The 22,534-nt window shown below is 42.3% G+C and overlaps 1 protein-coding gene across 3 annotated transcripts in view; it reads left to right on the top strand.

The window, feature by feature from the left end:
• The first annotated feature begins 2,175 nt into the window (after window positions 1-2,175).
• The window catches only part of NISCH (nischarin), a 42,049-nt gene continuing 21,690 nt past the window's right edge, over window positions 2,176-22,534 (top strand). The window contains exons 1-4 of one of the 3 annotated variants that reach the window (XM_060765864.2): window positions 2,176-2,484; window positions 11,740-11,823; window positions 13,953-14,135; window positions 21,230-21,278. In XM_060765864.2, coding sequence (XP_060621847.2) covers window positions 2,398-2,484; window positions 11,740-11,823; window positions 13,953-14,135; window positions 21,230-21,278 — 403 coding nt within the window. In that variant the 5' untranslated portion in view covers window positions 2,176-2,397. The remainder of the gene's footprint in view (window positions 2,485-11,739; window positions 11,824-13,952; window positions 14,136-21,229; window positions 21,279-22,534) is intronic. The other 2 variants (XM_060765863.2, XM_060765862.2) reach the window with 2 other exon arrangements.

The following is a 22,534-nucleotide window of genomic DNA, read 5'->3' as shown; positions in this document are numbered from 1 at the left end:
GTTTCTCAAGTTGCTCCTGACTTGAAAAAAAATCCTGGATAACAACAGCAGGAGCTTCTTCCCTGAGAAAACAAAACATTATATGCAAGAATCAAAAGTTAATGTTCTGGCAAACAGCATAATAATAATAATAATAATAATAATAATAATAATCTTTATTTCTACCCCGCCACCATCTCCCCGATGGGGACTCGGAGCGGCTTACATGGGGCCAAGCCCAGACAACATAATACAGCAATAAAACCAAAGCATATACAACAGACAACAACAACATTATCAAAATGACATTAATAATAATAATAATAAACAGTCCAATAGACACAATCACGATAGAGATGACAATGGACAGGTCACATTTTCCAAATAACAAACCATTAACCAACTATGATGAGATAAAATAGGAGCAGGACATTTAAATGGAACTCATAAAACACAGAGCTGTGGGACAGAACATCCTATTTGGAGGTCACAAACTCCATTAGCCAAAAACGTTGAGGTGTAAAATATAATGCTGTGCACCTATTCGCCAAAGGCACAGTGCAAAAGCCAGGTTTTGAGGTTCTTTTTAAATGTTTCCGGTGAAGGGGCTTTCCTGATCTCCCCAGGTAAAGAGTTCCAAAGTCAGGGGGCCACAGAAGAGAAGGCTCTCTCCCTTGTGCCCACAAGACGAGCTTGTGAGATTGGTAGAGGCGAAAGGAGGACCTCCCCTGAGGAACGAAGGGCCCGGGTTGGTACTTGGAACGACGTACGGTCACGAAGGTAGCATAGTACTTTCAATGATGGCAGCGATTTGAAGTTTATTCTGCCTTTAACAAATTCAAGTATGTTGCAAGTCGCTTCTGGAGCGAGAGAATCAGCCGTCTACGAAGACATTGCCCAGGGGACACCCGGATGTCTTGCAATCCTGCGAGGAGGCTTCTCTCATGTCCCCCAATGCACAATGGAGGACTTCCTTGCGGCAACACCAGAGGCACTCCAAGTGACCAGCTGCTGGTCAAAGGACATTTAATCAAATACCAAACCTTGCTAATTCTGTGTTTTGTCTGTTTGTTTGTTTTTGTTAAAAAATGTAATACAAATGTCTGGTTGCTGATGACACAATAAATAAATAAATAAATAACAAATTTGAGTTAAATGTACTAAGCCTTTCTTTGCACTCCTTTCAAATGGCCTTGCAGCTTCAAAGCCTAGCTGCCTCCTGCCTGGGGGAATCCTTTGTTGGGAGGAGTTAACTGGCCCTGTTTCCCTTGTCTTCTGAGTGATGTTTTGTTGTTCTCAAGATCAATTCCCACCCCCAGGATTCCCTAGGATTGAGCCATGGCAGTTAATGACAAGCTGGAATGTGTCCAGAGGACGGCGACTAAAATGATCAAGCGTCTGGAGAACATGCCCTATGAGGAGTGGCTTAAGGAGCTGGGCATGTTTACCCTAAATAAGAGAAGGCTGAGAGGAGATATGATAGCCATGTATAAATATGTGAGAGGAAGCCACAGGTAGGAGGAAGCAAGCTTGTTTTCTGCTTCCTTGGAGACTAGGACACAATGGAACAATGGCTTCAAACTACAAGAAAGGAGATTCCATCTGAACATGAGGAAGAACTTCCTGACTGTGAGAGCTGTTCAGCAGTGGAACTCTCTGCCCTGGCGTGTGGTGGAGGCTCCATCTTTGGAGGTTTTTAAACAGAGGCTAGATGGCCATCTGTCAGGGGTACTTTGAATGCAATATTCCTGCTTCTTGGCAGGGGGTTGGACTGGATGGCCCATGAGGTCTCTTCCAACTCTTTGATTCTATGATTCTATGAAAGTGGTCTCAAACTGCGTCAATTCTACAGTGAAGTAGGAGCAGCCTTTGTCACTCAAGGACTTGCTGTGGGCGGAGCAAGATTTTCCAAAAGCTCCCTCTCCACATTGTTTATTTTCCAGGTGCCGCTTCCATCTGTTGAGAGGGGGGTTCGCCGTAAACGTTAAGCGAGCCCTGCATAAGAATGGGCGGTCACGACCCATAAGTAATAATAAAAAAATACCCCTTCCCAATTCCGATGGTATGGCCCATCCTGTGTTCGTTTAGCCCCGCCTCCAAAGCTCAGCCCCGCCCCCTCGAGGCCGAGGTTTTCGCGTTTCCTCCTCCTTCTGCGCAAGCGCAGAAAAGGAGTGTTAGCGACCGAGGGCGGGGCTTGTCCTTTCTCTCAGCGACTCTACTGGGCGTGAGGGGGAGGGGGGAATCAAAGATGGCGGCGGTGACAGCCCTGGCTGAGCTGGCAGAGGCCACTGCTGAGGGAGGCGGCGCAAGGGCCGCCACAACAACAACAACAACAACAAGAGCGGCCGAGTGAGAGCTTCCCACACCACCTCCCCTTCCAAGCGGCCTTTCCTCCTCTTCCCAGCTGTGGTGGTCGCCATGGAGGTGATGGGGGCCGGCGAGGAAGGCGAGGAACCCCCCAAAGTCGCCCGCGTCCTCGGCTCCGAGCTGGTGGAGAACTACACGGTGAGGAGGAGGAGGAGGAGGCCGCGGAGGGGCTTTCCTGAGGGAGGGAGGGAGGGAGGGAGGGAGGGAGTTCCCCCGAGGAGGGGAGGCACTTCCACTGCTGCTTCCATCACTTTCTGTGAGGTGCTCCATCCCCAAGGAAGTCAGAGTCCCACTCCTTTCTGCTTGGGTCAGACCTCAGCTGGGATCAGGCTGTGTCTAGTTCTGGGCACCTCAGTCCAAGAAAGGTATTGACAGGGCTAATGTTGGGAAGCCAAGCCCTACCAGGAACTGCTGAGGGAGCTGGCTGTGTTTAGCTTGGAGAAGACAAGGCTTGGAGAACTGGGAGGGATTATTCCATGAAACAAGAGGTTATGAATCAGGCATGGGCAAACTTCGGTCCTCCAGGTGTTTTGGACTTCAACTCCCAGCATTCCTAACAGCCTTAGGCCCTTAGGAAGGGGCCTGAGGCTGTTAGGAATGCTGGGAGTTGAAGTCCAAAACACCTAGAGGACCGAAGTTTGCCCATTCTTTACTATCTTTGCCTCTCTTCCCCAACCTCCTTACCTTTCCTTTGCTTCTATCCCTCTTCTTTTGCTTTTCATCATCAGTGCCGTCATCACTATGACACTTTTGTCCTCTTTTCCACCAAAGAATAGAATTCAAATAGGCAAGTTCTAGGCACCATAATACAAAAATGACATTGGCAAGCTGGAATCTGACCAGAGGAGGATGACCAACAGACTGGAAACCATTGCCTATGAGGAATGGCTTAGGAAGCTGGGTATCTTTAACCTGGAGAAAGAAGACTGAGAGGGGACGTGATCACAATGTTTAAATATTTGAAAGGATGTCACTTTAAAGGGTGGAAAAGCTTGTTTTCTGCTGCTCCAGAGACTAAGGCCCTTCCACACAGCCATATAACTCAGGGCCCTTCCACACAGTCCTATGTCCCAGAATATAAAGGCAGAAAATCCCACAATATCTGTTTTGAACTGGGTTATCTGAGTCCACACTCGGGTAATGTGGGATTTTCTGCCTTGATATTCTGGGATGCAGGGCTGTGTGGAAGGGCCCTTCGAATATCAAGGCAGAAAATGCCACACTATCTGCTTTGAACTGAGGGGTCCTTGCACACAGCCCTGTATCCCAAAATATCAAGACAGAAAATTCCACAATATCTGATTTGAACTGGGTTATCTGAGTCCACACTCAGATAATGTGGTATTTTCTGCCTTGATATTCTGGGTTGCGGGGAGCCCCCAGGGGCGCAGTGGGTTAAACCACTGAGATGCTAAACTTGTTGATGAAAGGTCGCATGTTCGAATCCGGGGAGCGGATGTAAGCTTCTGCTGTCAGCCCCAGCTTCTGCCAACCTAGCAGTTCGAAAACATACAAATGTGAGTAGATCAATAGGTACCACTCCGGCGGGAAGATAACAGCACTCCATGCAGTCATGCTGGCCACATGACCTTGGAGGCGTCTATGGACAACACCGGCTCTTCAGCTTAGAAATGGAGATGAGCACCACACCCCAGAGTCAGACACGGCTGGACTTAATGTCAGGGGACAACCTTTACCTATTCTGGGATGCAGGGCTGTGTGGAAGAGCTCTTCGAATATCAAGGCAGAAAATTCCACAATATCTGTATTACACTGAGGGCCCACCCATAGAGCCCTATATCCCAGAACATCTGATTTGAACTGCGTTATCTGTGTCCACTTCCATATACTCCAGTCCAAAGCAGAAAATGTGGGATTTTAATCAGCTATCTGGAAAGGACCTGTGTTATCTGAGTCCACATTGCCATATATTCCAGTTCAAAGCAGATAATAAGGGGCCTTAGACATGGAGTGATGGATTCAAATTCCAGGAACAAATATTCCACCCGAATGTTAGGAAGACCTTTCTGACATGAACTCTTTAAGGAGCATGGTGAAGTCCCTCTTTCTGGAGGTTTTTGAGCAGGGAGTAGATGGCCATCTGTCAGGGGTGCTTTGGTTTCATGTTCCTGCGTGGCAGAATGGTGTTGGACTGGGTGACCCTTGGGTCTTTTCCAATTCTATGATTCTCTGAGGTTCTAGCGGTGCAAAAACAGGGAATAGCCCACCCACAAAATGTCACGCATTTGGGGGTGTTTGAGGGGAGGCGTTTTGGTGGGGTGTTGCTTTCAAAAGGCAAAGTCATCCCGCGGGTTCCTTGAGATCCACTAGACATGTCCACCAGTAATGGGGGAATTTCCTCCCTCTGTACATGCACTGATTCAAAGGTCAGTGTTTTCGGCTCTGTGTTTCCTAGGATGTATCTGCATTACTGAATTAATGCAGTTTGACATCCCTTTAACTGACATGACTCAATGCTATGGGATCGTGGGAGGTGGAGTTTTGCAAGGTCTTTAACCTTCTCTGCCAAATCATGCTGGTTCCTCACCAAACTACAGCTCCCAATTCCATAACATTGAGCCATGGTAATTAAAGGGGTATCAAACAGCATTCGTTCTTCAGTGTAGATGCATCCACATTTCCTTAGGTTGGCGATATCCATCCAGACAGGAGGAGACTAGGAATTCCCAGAGAGAGAATTGAAATTTCCAAGATTTCAATCCATTTAGGGCTGATATTTGAATTGTTTGTCCCTGATTTGAAATGTAAGCATTTCAAATCTCCAAAAGACCCAAGTTCTGATGCTGGCTTGCTGAAAACATCCTCATTGTGTCCCACCCTTTTCATTCCATAGGAAACAGTTACGCCTTTGGAACTGGATTGAAAATATAACAAGCATGTGATATGTTTAAGTATATGATAAAAATTGGGAAAAGATGTGTCCCTGGGCTAGATCATATTCAGTGTATGAGAAATTTACACAACTGTTGGTGTATCCTTATGACATCTATAATCATTTTGAATGGGGATGCAAAATGCTTTGATTTACGTAACAGTGATTGTAGTTTTGTCATGACTACTGTCATTTTATACAGAGCTATCTATATAGAACAGTACATCCCATTTTGGGAGATAGCATACTCACACACGTGAAATTTGTACATCTGAGACAACTGTTACATAACTGAAAATGGATGTGCTCTGTTTTTCAGTTACCTAAGCCATTTGCTACAGTGCAGCAATACCTGCTTCTACTGTTATGATTTTGGTTATTTTACAGTATGAAGGGCTGTCATACACCCAATAAAAGCACTACTTACATTACTGATCTGCTTTTGCCTTGAAGTAGGCTTTACTGATTTCACTGAGATTTAAAACGTTCAGAATCAGAGTGCCTCAAAAATGGCTTACAGAATGCTTAGCATTAATTGTGAGACACTCAGAGAAGACAGAAATGCAGTGTGGTTATTTTGGAAATTGGCCCTGCTTTGAATATTTAGTATAGGCAGCATAAAAGAGAAGAAAAGCAAACAACTGAAATAATTACTTCCAGTTTTTAGGTTTTGATCTACATACAAGTACATAGTGATATTATAAAGCTGGACCCAGTCAAAATTTGGAGAAAGTCTCTTGGATTAGGCAAAGAGAAGCAGTAGCTGTGTGTTGGAGGAAAAAAATGGATTGCTAAATAATCTGCCTTAGACTCTGTTCTACTTATTGATTCAGTTGTTTTTTGTCCATGATAATAAGTTATTGAGTAACTGTGGTTATAAAATAACATAGTTACAAAGTCCCATGTCTGCAAACTCATCTTCTCCATTCCATTCTAGAGAAAACCTATTGATATTTTAATTACATTTTCTCCTCTCACCCTCTTCTTTTCCCTCCCCCTAGTTTTATCAAGCATTGTGTCTGATGAAAAGATTTGCATTCAAATAATTTTCTGAGGTTTTTTGGTTGAAGGTATTATCACAAGATGGCCAGTGTATTGCTGTTCTCTGCTATCATAAAATGAACAAATGAAAAGGCTGCTTACTAAAACAGAATCACAAAAAAGTAAAATATTTGCAGTGTATGTCTACAGAACAATACTGAGTCCTCACTGATATATGGAATTTTATAGTTGGGTATAGCTTAAGAATAGCAAGACTCCATCTTTTTAAAAACATGTACTCACAGCATTCCAGAATTTATATGCATCATTGGCTTACTGTTCACGATCTGCATGCTGTTGCCTGTGACCCATTTATTCTTGCTTGGCTCTTTCAACAGCTGGGAATGGCTCAACTGAAAGCCCCCAACTGTAAGCTTAGTGGGTTAGATTAATTGGGAGCAATGAGTAGGCAACTCCACAACAAACCAGGGTTAGTAATAATGTTGTTTGCAATTCCTGTTGCAAAGACCACTATAAGATAGGAGCACTGTTCCATTCTATATGATAAACACTCAATTCCTTGCTTGAATCCTTACTGTCTTGAGGATTTCCTTTCAGTTTGCAAGTTTGCAAGATCAAAACACATTGGTTGGCGATTTGGGTTGTAAACATGATTTGGGATATAAACATGACGATTCCTAGGTGTTACCATTATAATGAAGTCATGCAAAACACTACCAGATTTCAGTTAGGAACAAATTTATATAATGTGAAATGGTTAAAAAGTCTCAGCTGTATGTGTTTCAGTAGGAAATACATAACAAGAGATTATGACTGATTTTAGAATCACAGTCAAGAAAAGAGCGAATTCAGGGAAAAACTGGATGTGTAACCTGAGGTTTCTTTGAAGCCATTGTTTTACCATCTCTTTTTCCCACTGCTCAGTTTGCAAAACAACTTGCTTCTTCAACAGTAGTTGAACCTGCCCAGTGAAAACTTTAAAGAAGCTTCCAGCTGTGTACATGGTTTTTCCCTAAGCTCATACACAACCTCTGTACACTGCAGCTGTTATCTATACCTGTGTTGCTAATAAAGTATAATTCTTTAGAAATAAAGCATAGAACAGAATAGACTTCTAGTAGAAACAAACATGTAACCTAGCCATGCTTTCTGTGGCTGGATAAAATGAAATTGTTACAGTGAAATCTTTGGCATAATACTCAATCATATATTAATAGAACTGCTATACTGTCTAAGTGCATTAAAAAGGTTATCCCTGTTCAAGTAATGTTCAAAAGACAGCCAATTCAGTATAGTGGTTTGAGCATTGGACTAGGATACCAGGATTCAAATTCCCACTTAGCCATGGAAATACATTGGGTAACTTTGGACAAGTCACGCTCACTCAGCTTCACAGAAAGGCAAAGACAAACCATCTTTTGTGGAAAAAAATCATTAGATTGTGTTGCCTCATTGTCTCCCTAAATCGAAAAAATGACTTGAAGGCACACAACAACGTGTGAAACTGTAAAGGTAACTGACAGATTAATGCCTAGACTTCACAATCTTTACATGGAGTTAAGTGCCATTAGTAATGTCTTTTACTAATGAAATATGTGCATGCATTGTTAGGATGAAGGCCTAGATATTGTAAGGCAACCGGGCATATCTGATATTTGAAGGTAGGCAGTGTCATCTCTAGTCAGTACTTGGATGGGAGACTGCTAATGAATACCAATGTCTGTGGACTATGTTTCAAAGGAAGAAATAATTTAAATCACTGCAGACTTTTCCTTGCCTTAGAAAACTCTATGAAATTAATGGGATTGCTGTAAGTCAGCTAGTTTCACTTCAGATAAAAACAGGCTTAATTTTTTAAAAACTTCTTTTTATATTTTTAATGAAGAAGTAAATTTTACAAGGGTTCAGTTGCCATTCTGGTGTGGCCGATCTGGGAATTTTAACCCTTCCATCTATTCCTTCCGTTTATGTGGTTGTGACCTTCTCTGCCAATTCTGTAAAAAATAATTTTAGATACGGGCAGTCCCCAAGTTACAAACACCCGACTTACAAACAACTCATAGTTATGAATGGACCTCTCCCCTCCCTGCCATGAAATCTTAGTGGTAAGCCCAAGTGTGTCTATATCTCTCCACCCTGCTTTTCTTTTTCTTCCTATCAATCTCTCCAAACCCCCTTTCCTTATTTTTCCTATCAATATTTTTCCAAACCCTTTTCCCCTTTTCTTCCTATCAAACTCTCCTAACCCCTTTTCTTCCTATTGAGCTCTCCAAGCCCCTTTTCCTCTTTCTTCCTATCTCTCCAGACCCCTTTTCCTCTTTCTTCCTATCTCTCCAAACCTCTTTTCCTCTTTCTTCCTATCTCTCTAGACCCCCTTTCCCCTGTTCTACTTGTCAGTCTCTCCAAATCCCTTTTTTTCTTCCTTCCTATTGAACACCAAACTCCTTTCTCCTTTTCTTCCTATCAAGCTCCAAGCCCCTTTCCCCCTTTCTTCCTATCTATTTCTCTAAACCTCTTTTCCCGTTTCTTCCATGATTTCTCCACCCCCTTTTCTATTTTTTCCTATCAATTTCTCCTTTGTCCTCCCTGTATGTCTCCACCTCTCCTTTCCTTCATGTCTGACACCACTTTTAATTGTCCTGTCTCAATCCTGTTGTAGTTTGGTGAGGCAGCAATATTCTTTGACCGAGAAGGCTAGAGAACTTACAAAATGACAGCTCCCAAGATCCTATGGTAATTAACCAGGGCAGTTAACGTGGTGTTAAACTGCATTCATTCTACATCATAAGTGCGGCCTAAGGAAGCTGGGGCAGGATAGGCTCCTTGAGGGAAGGGTTATCTATATCTATGGTTTTCCTTTCAAGTGCTTGGAAACTTTGATGTTTTCTAAAAAAGAGATTATAATTACACAGAAACTTTAATGTGCACCCTTTTTTGGCCAAATTACAAGAAGTGCACTTTTTGCTGGATCTGTTCCAACTTACACATTCAATTTAAGAATGAACCTACAGAACCTATCTTGTTTGTAACTTGGGGCTGACTGTATATACATTCTTCCTCATTTTTGAGGAGGAAAGAGTGAGAGCAGAGGTTTTCATGTGTACGGAGATTCCTGCTCCATTTATACCTGCAGCCCCATTTTTAAAAGAAACCTCTCCAGAGGTTGTAGGAGAAAAAGCTCAGGATATGATATTGTAAATTGAAGCGAAAGTGAAGAATTGATGAAATCAAATGTCTTCCTTCAGTAATTGAATTCAGTGAGTTAAACTGTGAGGATATGTTCATCTCAAAACACCCACCATCTGATATTCAGATTTAAATACATACAAATAAACATAATCATCAGAAAAAAAGAAAAGAAATATGTATGCTTAATCATGCATTATATTGGAAATTGTGGGAACTTGCAGTATCTTTTTCTGGTGTACTATCAATGTTTTGAACACTGATGTGAGGAAATGTAAAACATTGCTCTGTTTGTCATTTAATACTTAGCGATTCACAGTCTGCTTCCTTAGGTTCTAAAGCAAGGTGTAATGCATGAATATATTAACATACTGTAACTGAAATCCATGCATAGGAAATATACTGTGATTATTTTAAACATCTGTTTGTTTTTGTAATTCATTCATTATATATCATGTCTTGTTAACATGAAGGTTATTCCTCGGGTGAAATATCTTCCATATTGCAATTTAAGGTTCTGCCAAATGAAAATCTATCATTAACTCCTTCTCATTTTTGTTTATTCATTAGGAAATGTTATTTAGAATTTACAAAAGCATGTCATCTTTGTCTCTAAGCTGCAGCTTATTTTGCTAATGGAAGGCAGTGCAAATCACTGGTGCCAGTTAGACTCAGCCCTGACAGTGCAAGCCCATTATCATCTCCTTCCACACACCCATTCCTAATTTAAGAGGGATATGGATATGAATTTTCCTAATAAAAACTTTGCTTCACTTTCCTATTCATTCTTGTTCTGTAGAATTGACGTATCTTGCATAGCTAATTATAAGTGGAACGCAAGATTAATGCTGACTTAGACCAATGAGACTTCAGATGGAAATGCCATAATATTTCAGTGTTAATCACATGTCAAATTCCTTTTTGTGGTTTCCTCCATGTCAGATGTTTTGATTCCTTTTCAAGAAGCTGTTTTGCCTCATGAAAAAATTGCAATATGTACATATTCTTCTTAGTTCTGAAAACTTAACTTGGGGAACTGCTTCTTTAAAATCCTGTTATAGCAACATTATGCCCAAAGAAAGCCAACTTTCATTGTTCATAGTAGCTTTTAAAGATGAGTTTAAAAAAAGCAAGTGTAGGATACATTGAGGCAGAGTAGTTGTTGGCATCTTAAGATACCTAGGGAGAAGGTGGTACTGCCCTGAACATCAGGTGTGTTCCCCATCTCTCTGATCTGCTTGAGGCATTGTTCTTCTTCTACTGGTCATTATTTTTGACCTACTATGGTATGTAAGCCAACTTACCTCAGGTTGCACTAAATGCAAAAGGGACTGCATTAGCATTGTACGTTGGCAAGATATTTTCTGAAATACGGGTTATTTCTGGATTAGATTCAACTTTCTGTGTTTGGTAATGTTAGTCTCTGAGTAGAGTTTTGCTCAGGATATTTTTGAAGGACAATTTATGGGTGGCCTAAAGAACTGTGAGGATTGGGCAGTTAGCAAAAATCATCTCCCTTTGGTAGATAGAAAAAAGTGCTTTTGTGGGCATGAGAGAATTATGTTGGGATTAACACTGTCATATGAAGTCCCACATGTCCAGCCAAACCCCATGTTAGAGCTGCAGTATTGTCTGTAATTGTCAGTATGCTGAAGTTAAGCAGTGATCCACAGTACACTGTTAGTACAACTGTTGTAATATACTCATGTTGTAGGAATGAAAATAGGCAAATAATGGTGCCTTGAACTGTTCAGAGGAAACATGTGAGGGAAATGTAACAAGAACTTACTGGTATGTTGCAAGCTATTGGTTTTATTGTACAGTTTCTTGCTAGAATATATAAATTATTTGTTCTACTCTCTCACACACCCCCTTTTTTGCATCAATATAATTCTAGATTCTTCAGAGGTTATTACATCATCTTATAGTTGCTTATTCAGTGGTTTGATACTGGTATGTTACCGTCTAGTTGCCTAGATTGCTATAAGCTTCAAACAAAGTTCTCTTCTACAAAAACTTTCTGAGAAAATGGGTGATTCCGATTATGGCAGGAAGCTAGCAAGAGACTGGTCTTGGTGTTCTTTGCTTACTCTTGTCATTTGGTCATCCTGTACTTGTGTCAAATTCAGAAGTGTGAATTTAGCTATGCATTTAGACAGCATTTCCAGTAATAGCCTTTGTAGTTTTCATTCAATTTTTGCAATATTTTGATGATGATGATGATGATGATGATGATTATATCACTTTTATTTTATGGACACAATGGCCACCTTGGGTTTCTTGATTTGTTAAAGGTTTGTGTTTTCATTTAGGTGTATATAATCCAGGTGAGCGTTGGGAGTCATCATTGGATAGTCAAACATCGATATAGTGACTTCCATGACCTGCATGAAAAGGTAAATATCCTAAAATCAGCATCTTAAAACATTGGCTGAATGTTACCCATTTGGATGTTTCTTTTGTAGAAAACGTTCCTTTTTTGGCCCAAAATATTGGCTTTTTTCATGTACTGTAATTTTAAAAATTTCAGGACGCTTGTAACTAAACAGCCTCTATCCGATTCAGGCCCAGAAGGCTTTAGACTAATATAAGAACAATTCTGTCTTAAAAGCATATTAGATATAATGCTAGTAGCCACATATATTAAGCGTCATAATATTTGCAGGATTTTTTTCATTAATTTTCTCTATATGTTTTTGTACATATAGCTTTAATCAAAGAATTTCATTATTATCAGAAAGCAAGACCTGTTAGTTAGATAGTACAGAGACATTATTCGGATGTCACAGGAGGGCAGCTACCTGCAATTGGGTTTAATACTTTTAAAGCAACTAGAAAAGACAGTTCACATTCTTTTCTTTTGCATCTGTTACCCACTTTCTCCTCTCTAACAGCACTTTTTTTTCTTTTCTGCTATATAAATCAGACATGTTTGCCCTTCTCTGTCAAATTTAAGACTAAATGTTAAATGGGAAGACATATTTTAAGTAGTTATGGAGGGAAGAGACAAATATGTGAAAATAAAGAAAAACCAGCAACCTAAGGGAGCACATCAGTGATGGAATTAATTTCAAACCAGGCACTTCCAATATGAATTTGAAACATTTAAATGAGCTATCTGATTAGCATTCATTAATTAAGGAGGATGTGGTAAATGAAATACAATCTTTATTCATATTCTAAAGGCAAGTTCCAGAAAATGAATTGGGAAATTTTAATGCAATTATTTTAATCCATTGGAATGCCAATCAAATTATAAAACAATTATGATAAAATAAATTGGATTGAGATTTTGAATTTTATGACAGAAGAGAGGGGTGGTTTTGTTATGGGAAGGAGATGCTATGCTAAAAGAGATACTGTAAACCAGGAGTCTTCAAATTAGGGGCTGGATGCAGCACTTCAAGGTCATCTACCTGGACTTAGGGTTGCCCAAAGTCTGAAACTACTTGAAGGCACAAAACAGCAACAATCCTTATTTACTTGACTATCTCATCAGCCAAAAGCAGGCCCACACTTCCCTTTGAAATACCAGTAAATTTATGTTGGTTCAAATTGCTCTTCATTTTGTATATTGTTGTATTCATGTTTGTTTGCACTACAAAGAATATATGTGTATTGGAATTCGTTCATTTTTTCCCCAAACTATAGTCTGGGCCTTCAACAGGCTGAGAGACCATGAACTTGCCCCTATGTTAAAAAAGTTTGAGGACCCCTGCTATAAATGAAAGAAGAGCAGAGCCCTCTGTGAGGAAGGCATATGAAGTTTCATTGTTACTCATATGGGCTAATTCTTCTTATATTACACCAGAAAGCAATTGGGGGAAAGACCATTTTACAGTTACTTTGCTGATGTAATTGATTTAGTAGTTAAAGGACTCACCTAGTGGATCAGAGTATCATTTCAGATTAAGGACTATGTAAAACTAATGACGCATGTTAGCCATTCTGTGTGGGAACTCATTGTGTGTACAAGGCAGATGATGAGTGCCATACAGAAAATACAGTGTCAGTTATCTGAAATTTAAGACAGTGAGACTGGTACTATTTATGTTTTTCATTTGAAATTCAGGGATGCCACATACAGACAATATGACAATCTGGGTTTATGTTTCAAATTAATTAGGTCTGTATTCAAAACATTGATAAAGGACTTGAATGGGTAATTTCAATGGGCAGACAGACACTTGAGGTCAACTACAGTAGTGTATTTGAGACAAAAATGGAATGTACAGGCAGATTATCCAGGGAAATATAGTCTGACTTTTGAAGTTTCCAAACATACGCAGGAGATTTGGTCCATTTCAAATACTGATTCTCCTTGACCAAGAATACCAGGTTAAGGAGATGCTTTTCAATAGATGGTAGCAGACTAGTTGTTATGATTTAAAACATTTTATTTGCTGCAACAAGATATTTTGTCACAGATGGTTTATTTTACTTAGCGTGAGTATCTGGAATTCTGGGTTTTGTTTTTTTTAGTGCTCACATTTATTCATTAACTGAGCTGTTTTACCTTTTACAGCTTGTTTCTGAGAAGAAAGTCGATAAAAATCTATTGCCTCCTAAGAAGATTATCGGCAAAAATTCCAAAAGCTTGGTTGAAAAAAGACAAAAGGAATTGGAAATATATCTACAGACTCTCCTTGTCACATTTCCCTTAGCTGCCCCCAAAGTGTTGTCTCAGTTCTTACATTTTCACTTATATGTAAGTATATTCTATATTGACCATGATGCTAACAAGAACTCCAGAGCCCGTCTGTCTAGTGGCAGAAACCAAACCCACAAATCCCCAGCCATATCCCTGGTAAAAGATTACTTGCAGGAAAGAGGTTTCTGAGTAAAAGGCAAGGAAGTACAAAAGAGAGGGAAAGTAAGGTTGCTTACCTGTAATCATGTTTCTTCTAGTGGTAACTGTGAAATTCACACCTGTGGTATTTCCCTGCGTCCACGCAGCTGACTCGGATCTTTCTTGAAAGCTTTTCCTAATTAGGGACTCCAGCCCCGCCCATCTACTCCTAATAAAGCCAGGCAGCGGGGCTTGGAGCCTTAATTCCGTACCGCGAAAGACAGTCGGAGATAAAAGGCATGACAAAATGTGGGGAGGATGGGCGGGTTGTGTGAATTTCACAGTTACCACTAGAAGAAACATGATTACAGGTAAGCAACCTTACTTTCTTCTGCGTGGTACTGTGAAATCCACACCTGTGGTAGACTAGCGAGCAGTCCCACGGATGGCGGGTGTCATGCTAGTGCAGAAAAAAGTACCGCTCTCCCAAAAGCCGTCTCCTTCTTGGCAGCTAAATCCAATTTATAATGGGAGACAAAAGTATGCGGTGTTGACCATATGGCCACTCGACAGATATCATGCAGAGGCACACTGTGCAAAAAAACCATGGAGGGTGCCAATGCTCTAGTGGAATGAGCATGGATCTGAACAGGTAAGTCCAGTCCTGCCATTTCGCAAACTAGCCGGATAGCTGCAACTATCCAGGTCGCCACCTCTGGGTAGAAACAGGAAGGCCCACAGTATCCCTACGGTACTTAACAAAAAGTCGTAGGGACTTCCGTAATGGAGCTGTGCGGTGGACATAAAAAGCAAGAGCCCTCCGCACATCAAGAAGGTGCAAAGACTGCTCCAGGGGAGTAGAAGGATTTGGAAATAAGGTTGGAAGGACAATGTCCTGAGACATATGAAACTATGATGCTGCCTTAGGGAAGAAGGAAATGCCTGTGCCCAGCATGACATCCTTATGAAATTTCAGGTAAGGACTATCGACTCAAGAGCCATAAGCTCGCTAGTGCGACAAGCAAAAGTAATAGGCACTAAAAATGCCGTTTTCCATGATAGATGGAACATGTCAGAAGTGACCATTGGCTCAAATGGTGGTTTTGCAAGGGTGAAAAGAACAACCTCCAACCTCCAAGGGGGGCACAGGCCTACTTGGGGCCAGAAATTTCTAAAGCCTTGCAGAAATCTCTTTACAAAAGGATCGGATAAAGGAGAGGGAAGAGAATGCTCGCTTCTAAACGAATCTATATTTGCCAGATTGACCTTCAAGAATAATAATGAGAGTCCTGAATCTGACAGAGAAATCAAAAAATCCAGGAGGAGGGAAGTGGAAGCAGACAGAGGCTGAACCCCTTGCTTTTGTGAAAAAAATGCAAAAATGACACCACTTACAAATGTAACAATGTTTAGTGGCAGGTCTCAGGGCAAGGTCCAAAATGCCCTTTACTGGTTGAGAGAAGGCTGAGGCTAGATCTGCCACGCCGTCAACCGGAACTGAGTGACCTGGGAGTACGGGACTGGGCTGTTGCCCATAGCCAGCAAGTCTGGTCTGAGTGGCAACTGAATGTAACAGCTGCCTGCAAGTTGGAGCAGAATGACAAACCATGGATGGTGGGGCCACCATGGTGTGATGACAATGCAATCTACCTGCTCTGCTTGAAGACGAGAGACCACGCTGGACAGCAGTGACAGTAGTGGAAAGATGTACAGGAGGGTGGATGTCCAATCCAGGAGGAAGGCATCTCCCAACAGCCTGTCTGGTGGAGGTAAGACGTGCTCCAAAGAACTGGCACTTCATGTTGGCGGGAGAGGCAAACAAGTCCAGAAGGGGAGTTTGCCATCTGACAAAGAGTTCCCATGCATGGGAAGGATGAAGGGACCATTAGTGGTCAGTATAAACTGTCTGACTGAGGGAGCCAGCAAGAGAGTTCTTGATGAATGGCACTGATGGTTATGGTATACCAGTCCCAGACTCTGATGATGAGGGCAAGCAAATCACAATCATGGTGGTGGTGGTAAGCTGGACAACACTGTTCATGAGCAAATGACAGATAAGGTGCAGTGCCATTTCTACTGCGAGTAACTCCATGGAGGGCATGGAGCACATGTGATGTGCTCCATGCCCTCTATGGCCGCCTAAGGACCATGGATGGTGTGACCCTCGAGGTGAGTGTCGGTTGCTAACATCGCCCACACAGAGATTGGAGCGATGAGTCCACTAGTTGAGAGACCTGTGGATGGCTAGAGGGACAATGACACATTCATTGGGCTCATCCTGCATGGGATGAAGTGCCCGAAGAAACCAATTCTGGAGAGGCCGAAGGTGCAAACAGGAGAAAGGAGTGGCAGCTGTGGTGAATGCCATGTGTCCCAAAAAGCACTGGACATCCCTGGCATGGATGTATGGCGTCTGCCAGACTCAAAGAGCTAATGAATGCAGATTCAGAAACCTGTCTTCTAGCAAGTAGGCCCTTGCATGCCAAGAGTCCAATACAGGCCCAATGAATTGGTTGTTTGGATAGGCTGAAGAAGAGATTTTACCTTGTTGATAAAAAGACCAAGCGTCTGCTATAAAAACAGAGTAAAGTGAATGTTCCTCTGTAGATACTCACAGGACTGTGCACCAACAACCAGCCATAAATATAGGGGGAAACTACTACCCCGTGCACCCAGGGATGAGCCGGCATACAGCCATCTCCTTAGTAACACCTGTGGAGCTGTGGAGATACCATAATGAAGAACTTGAAATGAAAAAACCTGACTGCTAGTAAAAAGTGACAAAAATCTACCGTCTTGTGGTCTAATACCACATGAAAAAAGGCATCCTTCAAATCAATGCTACTGAACCATGTCTTGCTGGATAACAGAGGGAGGATGGTTGGTAATGACAATACCTGAAATTTGCAATATGCAATATATGCATAAAATCCTGTAAGGTCCAAACCTGGCCAAAGCCCACTGCCTTTATTGGAAACCAAAAAACAGCTGGGGAAAAGGAAAAAGAAGGAAACATAGAAAGATGTAAAGAAGCTACTGCTCCTTTGAAACAAGTAATTATCTCCTGCTATAACACAGGAGGAGGAGTGGCCCATAGAGTCCCTACTGGGGACAGTTTGAAAAATTCAATTGCATAAACATGCTCTTTAATCTCCAACACCCATGAGTGAGAAGAGATCTAATGCCATGCACCTAAAAATGATGAGGTGGAGCTCCAAAAACTGGAGCTGAAGGGTTGGAGGCTATTAAAGAAGAGAAAATGCATGCGAAAAAACTATTGGCCCTGATCTTCTTCTTTCCCTTTACTTTGTTGTCACCCCTGGATAATTAAGCTGAGGGGCTGGCCACCACAATCTAGGCTAGATTGTGGTAAAAAGCCAAACTTAGAAGCAGGCTATGTTCTGCCAGAACAGTTATCCTGCCATTGCTCTGCCTACTTTGGAGAGGGTAGAGGATCTACACATGCTGGTGGATGGCTGCTGCAACAGCAGCAAACACCTTAGTACTGTATCGGTGCTGTGCTTAGTCGTAGCGTTGTGATGAGAAGCTAAGGTGAGATACTACTGACAGAAAGCCCTTGGGATCTGTTGATGTTGTAGGGGAAGAAGACCCAAATAAGGTGCTGAGCTATGCCACAAGAGCACCTGAGAGGCTGCCAGACAAGCATGGTAATGAATCATGCAAGTAAGTAGGCTAGCAGTGGGGTGGATCTTCTTATCACAGTGGATTAAACAACTTTGACCACAATAAAGTTCAGTTTAGTAGGCTTAACTAACCACTCTGCTGAAAAGGTGCATATGCAGTAAAGTGCAATTACAAACTTAGAAATTCCAGACACAGATACAGGAGTTGCCCTTTGTTTTTCTCCAAGCTTAAGCGAATATGGAAGTGCTGGGAGAACTGGGAGAACTGTACTTGGAGCTTGTTTCTGCTATTGCTCAACTGAGAAAAGCAGATCCTCTAAGCAATCAAGGAGGAAAAATTAGGTAACACATCCCCTAAGGAAGCTGGGATGGAAAAGTCCTCCTCAAGAGTAGGAGAAATCTGCTACTCATAGGAGTCAGAATCTACATCAGACTCATTGAAAACCAAAAGAAGGGACTACAAATCCTTGAAAAGGAAAGGAGGGTGCAGTTTGCCTATGCAAAAGAGTAGCAACCTACCTGTTGAGGCATGGGCCAAGTGGAGATGGGGTCCAAAAGACACAGTACTTACATTCTGAGCCGTCACTGAAGCTCCCAGGCAGCATGACGCAGAGGGAGGATAGTAGCCCGAAGGCCCCTCCAAGGAGTTATATTCCATGGGCTTAGACCCAAAGCCTTGGCAGCCATCACTCACACAGGTGGCGTGGCTGCCTTGAGCCTCCCCTCCCCTGAGGGGGGCAAAAACATGGCAGGAATTGTTGCAACCCGAAGGCCCCTCCAAGGCATTATATGCCATGGGCGTGGAGGCAAAGCCTTGGCTAGCCATCACTCACACAGGTGGCGTGGCTGCCTTGAGCCTCCCCTCCCCTGAGGGGGGCAAAAACATGGCAGGAATTGTTGCAACCCAAAGGCCCCTCCAAGGCGTTATATGCCATGGGCGTGGAGGCAAAGCCTTGGCTAGCCATCACTCACACAGGTGGCGTGGCTGCCTTGAGCCTCCCCTCCCCTGAGGGGGGCAAAAGCATGGCAGGAATTGTTGCAACCCAAAGGCCCCTCCAAGGCGTTATATGCCATGGGCGTGGAGGCAAGCCTTGGCTAGCCATCACTCACACAGGTGGCGTGGCTGCCTTGAGCCTCCCCTCCCCTGAGGGGGGCAAAAGCATGGCAGGGATCGTTGCAGCGTCCACTGCCTGCTGGGGTAAATGGGGCAGAGAAAGCACGGGCAGTGAGAGCAAGCTGTCCTTAAAAAAACAGAGACAGCTGAGAGGCGTGGCTGCAACCCAAAACAAAGTTATTGGCACAAAGCCACAGTGGCAGTTTGTTGCCACAAGCTCTACCAGTTTCTGGGTCTGGAAGGGGTGGTAGGCTGGTAAAAATCTTCTTCCCTCCTGCTTTCTGAGCGAGGGGAACAGAAGAAAAAGAAGGTAAGTTACTGCCCATTGCCAAAGGCAAAAAAGCCTGCGCCTCAGAGGACACGGCATTTTTTGTTTTGTTTTAGAGGGAGGGAGTGGGTTTGTCCTCCCACTAGCCTAAATAGGATAAACAAAGGTCCCAGAACAAAAGTTGGAATTGCTGTCTGTTAGAGTAGTCAAACTGGAGTCCTTGAGTCAAACCAATAGTTGTTTTAGGAGAGAACACCGAGTTGTTGCTGCTTTCGCGGACAAAAGGAATTAAGGCTCCAAGCCCCGCTGCCTGGCTTTATTAGGAGTAGATGGGCGGGGCTGGAGTCCCTAATTAGGAAAAGCTTTCAAGAAAGATCCGAGTCAGCTGCGTGGACGCAGGGAAATACCACAGGTGTGGATTTCACAGTACCACGCAGAAGAAAGAAATGCTTAGTAATGCTTGAGGAGGTGCCATAAAGCCCCTCTTGTCACCTCACTGGGCCACTGGATTTCTATGCTTGAACGTGTTGAAAGTAGTGTTGCCTACTAGGCTTGTGCATGGATTCAGAGTGGTCGGTTCCCTTTGGCTAATCCGGTTTGGCTGGATGTTCGTAACAGTAAGGGACCAGCCATTACGTGTTTTTTTCATCTGTTATTGGACTGCGTGGCAGCCGATCAAGGCTCCTCCTCCCCTATTCAGCATCATGCTATTCAGCATCATGCGAAGAGGCTGCCGTGTGCTGCTCGCACAGGGTTTCCCTGTGAGCCCTGCCTGTTGGGCCAATCTGAATGGAAGAATGCCATGATGTGTCTTACACACTGCTTCTTTAACCCTGTTGCTCAATCCAAACTGCCTTGAAAAGAAAAAAGGAAAGGATCCCAAGAACAGAAAGGGGAGCCTTGTAAGTTCCCCATTGCCACCAATTGGCTGGATCTTCTCGGATCTTTCGGCTGCCTAGCCAAAACAGATATTTCCATTAGCCAATATTTGGGAGGCTTCCAAAAACAGATCTGGGTGCCCAATGAAATTTGGATGCAAAAACCATATTGCCTTCCAGCCGAATTGCACAAATCTACTGCCTACTGTAGATCAGCCATAGAGGTCAATAAGGCTAGCAAAATGGGGACAGCTTCTTTACTTCTTCAGCCTAGTGTACTTCTGTACAGGCCATAGAGTACTGATTTGGCTGCTACTGCTTGCACAAAAGTTGTGTGAGCTATTAAAGCACAGGGTTTTTTTCTCTCACCTTCACCAGTTCCTGCTTATGTTCCATGCATTCACCTTTGTAGAATTCCTGGTTGCCTCTAGTGCATAGATGAGTGGTTAAATGCAGTGTTAACTAAATAACTCTCCAGTTCTGTGCATGAATAGAATTTGCCCCCTCAACCCTCGCCTATTGCCAGAATTGTTTGCAAAGTCTATGGCTTTGCTGACTAAATTATAGAGCTCTCCTGAAAAGTAAGGTTGTTTGGAAAAATAATACATGAAAGCAAAAAGTTGGAAAAAATCTCTTCCATAATTATGGTCTTCAGTATTTTACATCTAATTATTGAAATAAGCACATAGACATGTAATGTATCTAATCTTGGTTTTAAATGCATTGTGTGCTTTACAGCCATATGCTTTCCAGATGTTATAATTTTCTCATAGGGCTTTCTGTTGATGTTGTTTTCCATCCCCATTATTGTACATGATTCAAATTCATGCAAGTCACAGCCTATCCAGAGGTACCTGCAATTGATTCTGAGTAGGCCAGTTGTACAAATCACCCCTGAAACTGGGGGAAATCTCTACATTCAGACAAAATTCAACAATAAAAGGGGGGGGGCAAACAGGACATCAGTGTCAATAACTATCTCCCCCCCCCCCAACACTGTACTTTCTGTATCTTGGATCCTTTTAATGTTGTGTCATATGCTGTGATTAATGTCTTATATTTTTTTAAAGGATTAGGATAATTTTTTTGTCTCTATGACTTGTGTGCAGGAAATCATTGGAATCACAGCTGCGCTGGCTGAAGAACTCTTTCATAAAGGTACTGAAATGCATTGAAACATTGCATATTCTAATGTTTATTTAAAATGCATCTACTCTGCTGTTCAGCTGAAAAGATTCCTAGGGTGGCAACAATGTAGCTTACAAGTCAGTGAGCAGCCAAAAAGGTGAAATGCAGAATTGGTCCCACAACTTTCTACTTCCACCCCGTGAGCCCCCCCCCCTCCTTTTTTTTTTTTAAATAAGAAGGAGAAGCTGGTTATGGTCATTTTTCAGTACTGTCACACTTACCCACCCTGCCATATGTTCACATCCACCCATCTACACACTCCTGCTTTTTGTCAGGGAAGGAGGAGATGGGGAAAATGTGTGGTGTTAGCAGCAGTTCCAGCAGCTCTGCTTGCACACTCCCAGGATTGAAGGAGATGAGGTAATGCCGAGCTGTGCTGTTTTTTAAAAACATGCTTGCTGGAATCAGGCAATTTTGGGAGTAAGGGGTTGAGAGAATCACTTGTGTTATGATCCAGGCAGTTTTTCTGGTTATTCCTCTTTACATTGCTCCAGCAGGCATTAAAAAAAATAGCTGGGCTCGGCCCCTCCCTTTGTTTGCCATATTAAGAGCTGCTAAAAGAGGATGCCCTTTTTGGCTCTTCTGTGGTTGAGACTGATAGGGTTCAGGGCAGGTGCACTGATTGAAGCAATTTTTCATGGAAGTGCTGAATGCATCTAAACGTTACATGTCCAGCAGCTCTAATTAACTGCAGGGAAGAAACCTTGCCTCCCACCCCTGACTGATGCAGATCTGCTCCTTCAGATTGTTTTTCATGAGGTTAATTGAAATGACAGTACCTGCTAATGGGTGTACAATCTAAGATTTTAAGGTGTGATCTTACACTATTCTAGTAATGAAGTTTTTGTATTCACTGTGGCTTGCTTCTGAATAGACAAATTGAACGGTAAAAGATGTTGCTAACTACAGAAAATATATCGTTTACTTTAGTGTATTAAGTAAATCTCATTCAGCAGCAGGCTGTACATCACAAAGCGCTTTAGTTAACGTGAAGTGGCCTATTAGGAATAGTCCTGTTAAAAATAGCACACCTCCTGTTGTACATAAAATTGCTGAAGATTTTCAAGGGGTGTTTTGAAATTTGTCTAAAACTGCAGTGGGTAGATAGATTACTGTGAAGGATTTCCATATACAGTATTGAAATGCTAATTGAACTTCCTAGTTACACTTTTCAAGTTCTTATTAGACTTTGATTTATTTGTTAGCTTTAGTTTTTTTTTACTTAT

The sequence above is a fragment of the Anolis sagrei genome, chromosome 2 (assembly GCF_037176765.1).
Source record: "Anolis sagrei isolate rAnoSag1 chromosome 2, rAnoSag1.mat, whole genome shotgun sequence".
Classification (NCBI taxonomy): domain Eukaryota; kingdom Metazoa; phylum Chordata; class Lepidosauria; order Squamata; family Dactyloidae; genus Anolis; species Anolis sagrei.
The sequence above is the reverse complement of the archived record's forward strand: the minus strand, read 5'-3'. Positions and strand labels throughout refer to the sequence as shown.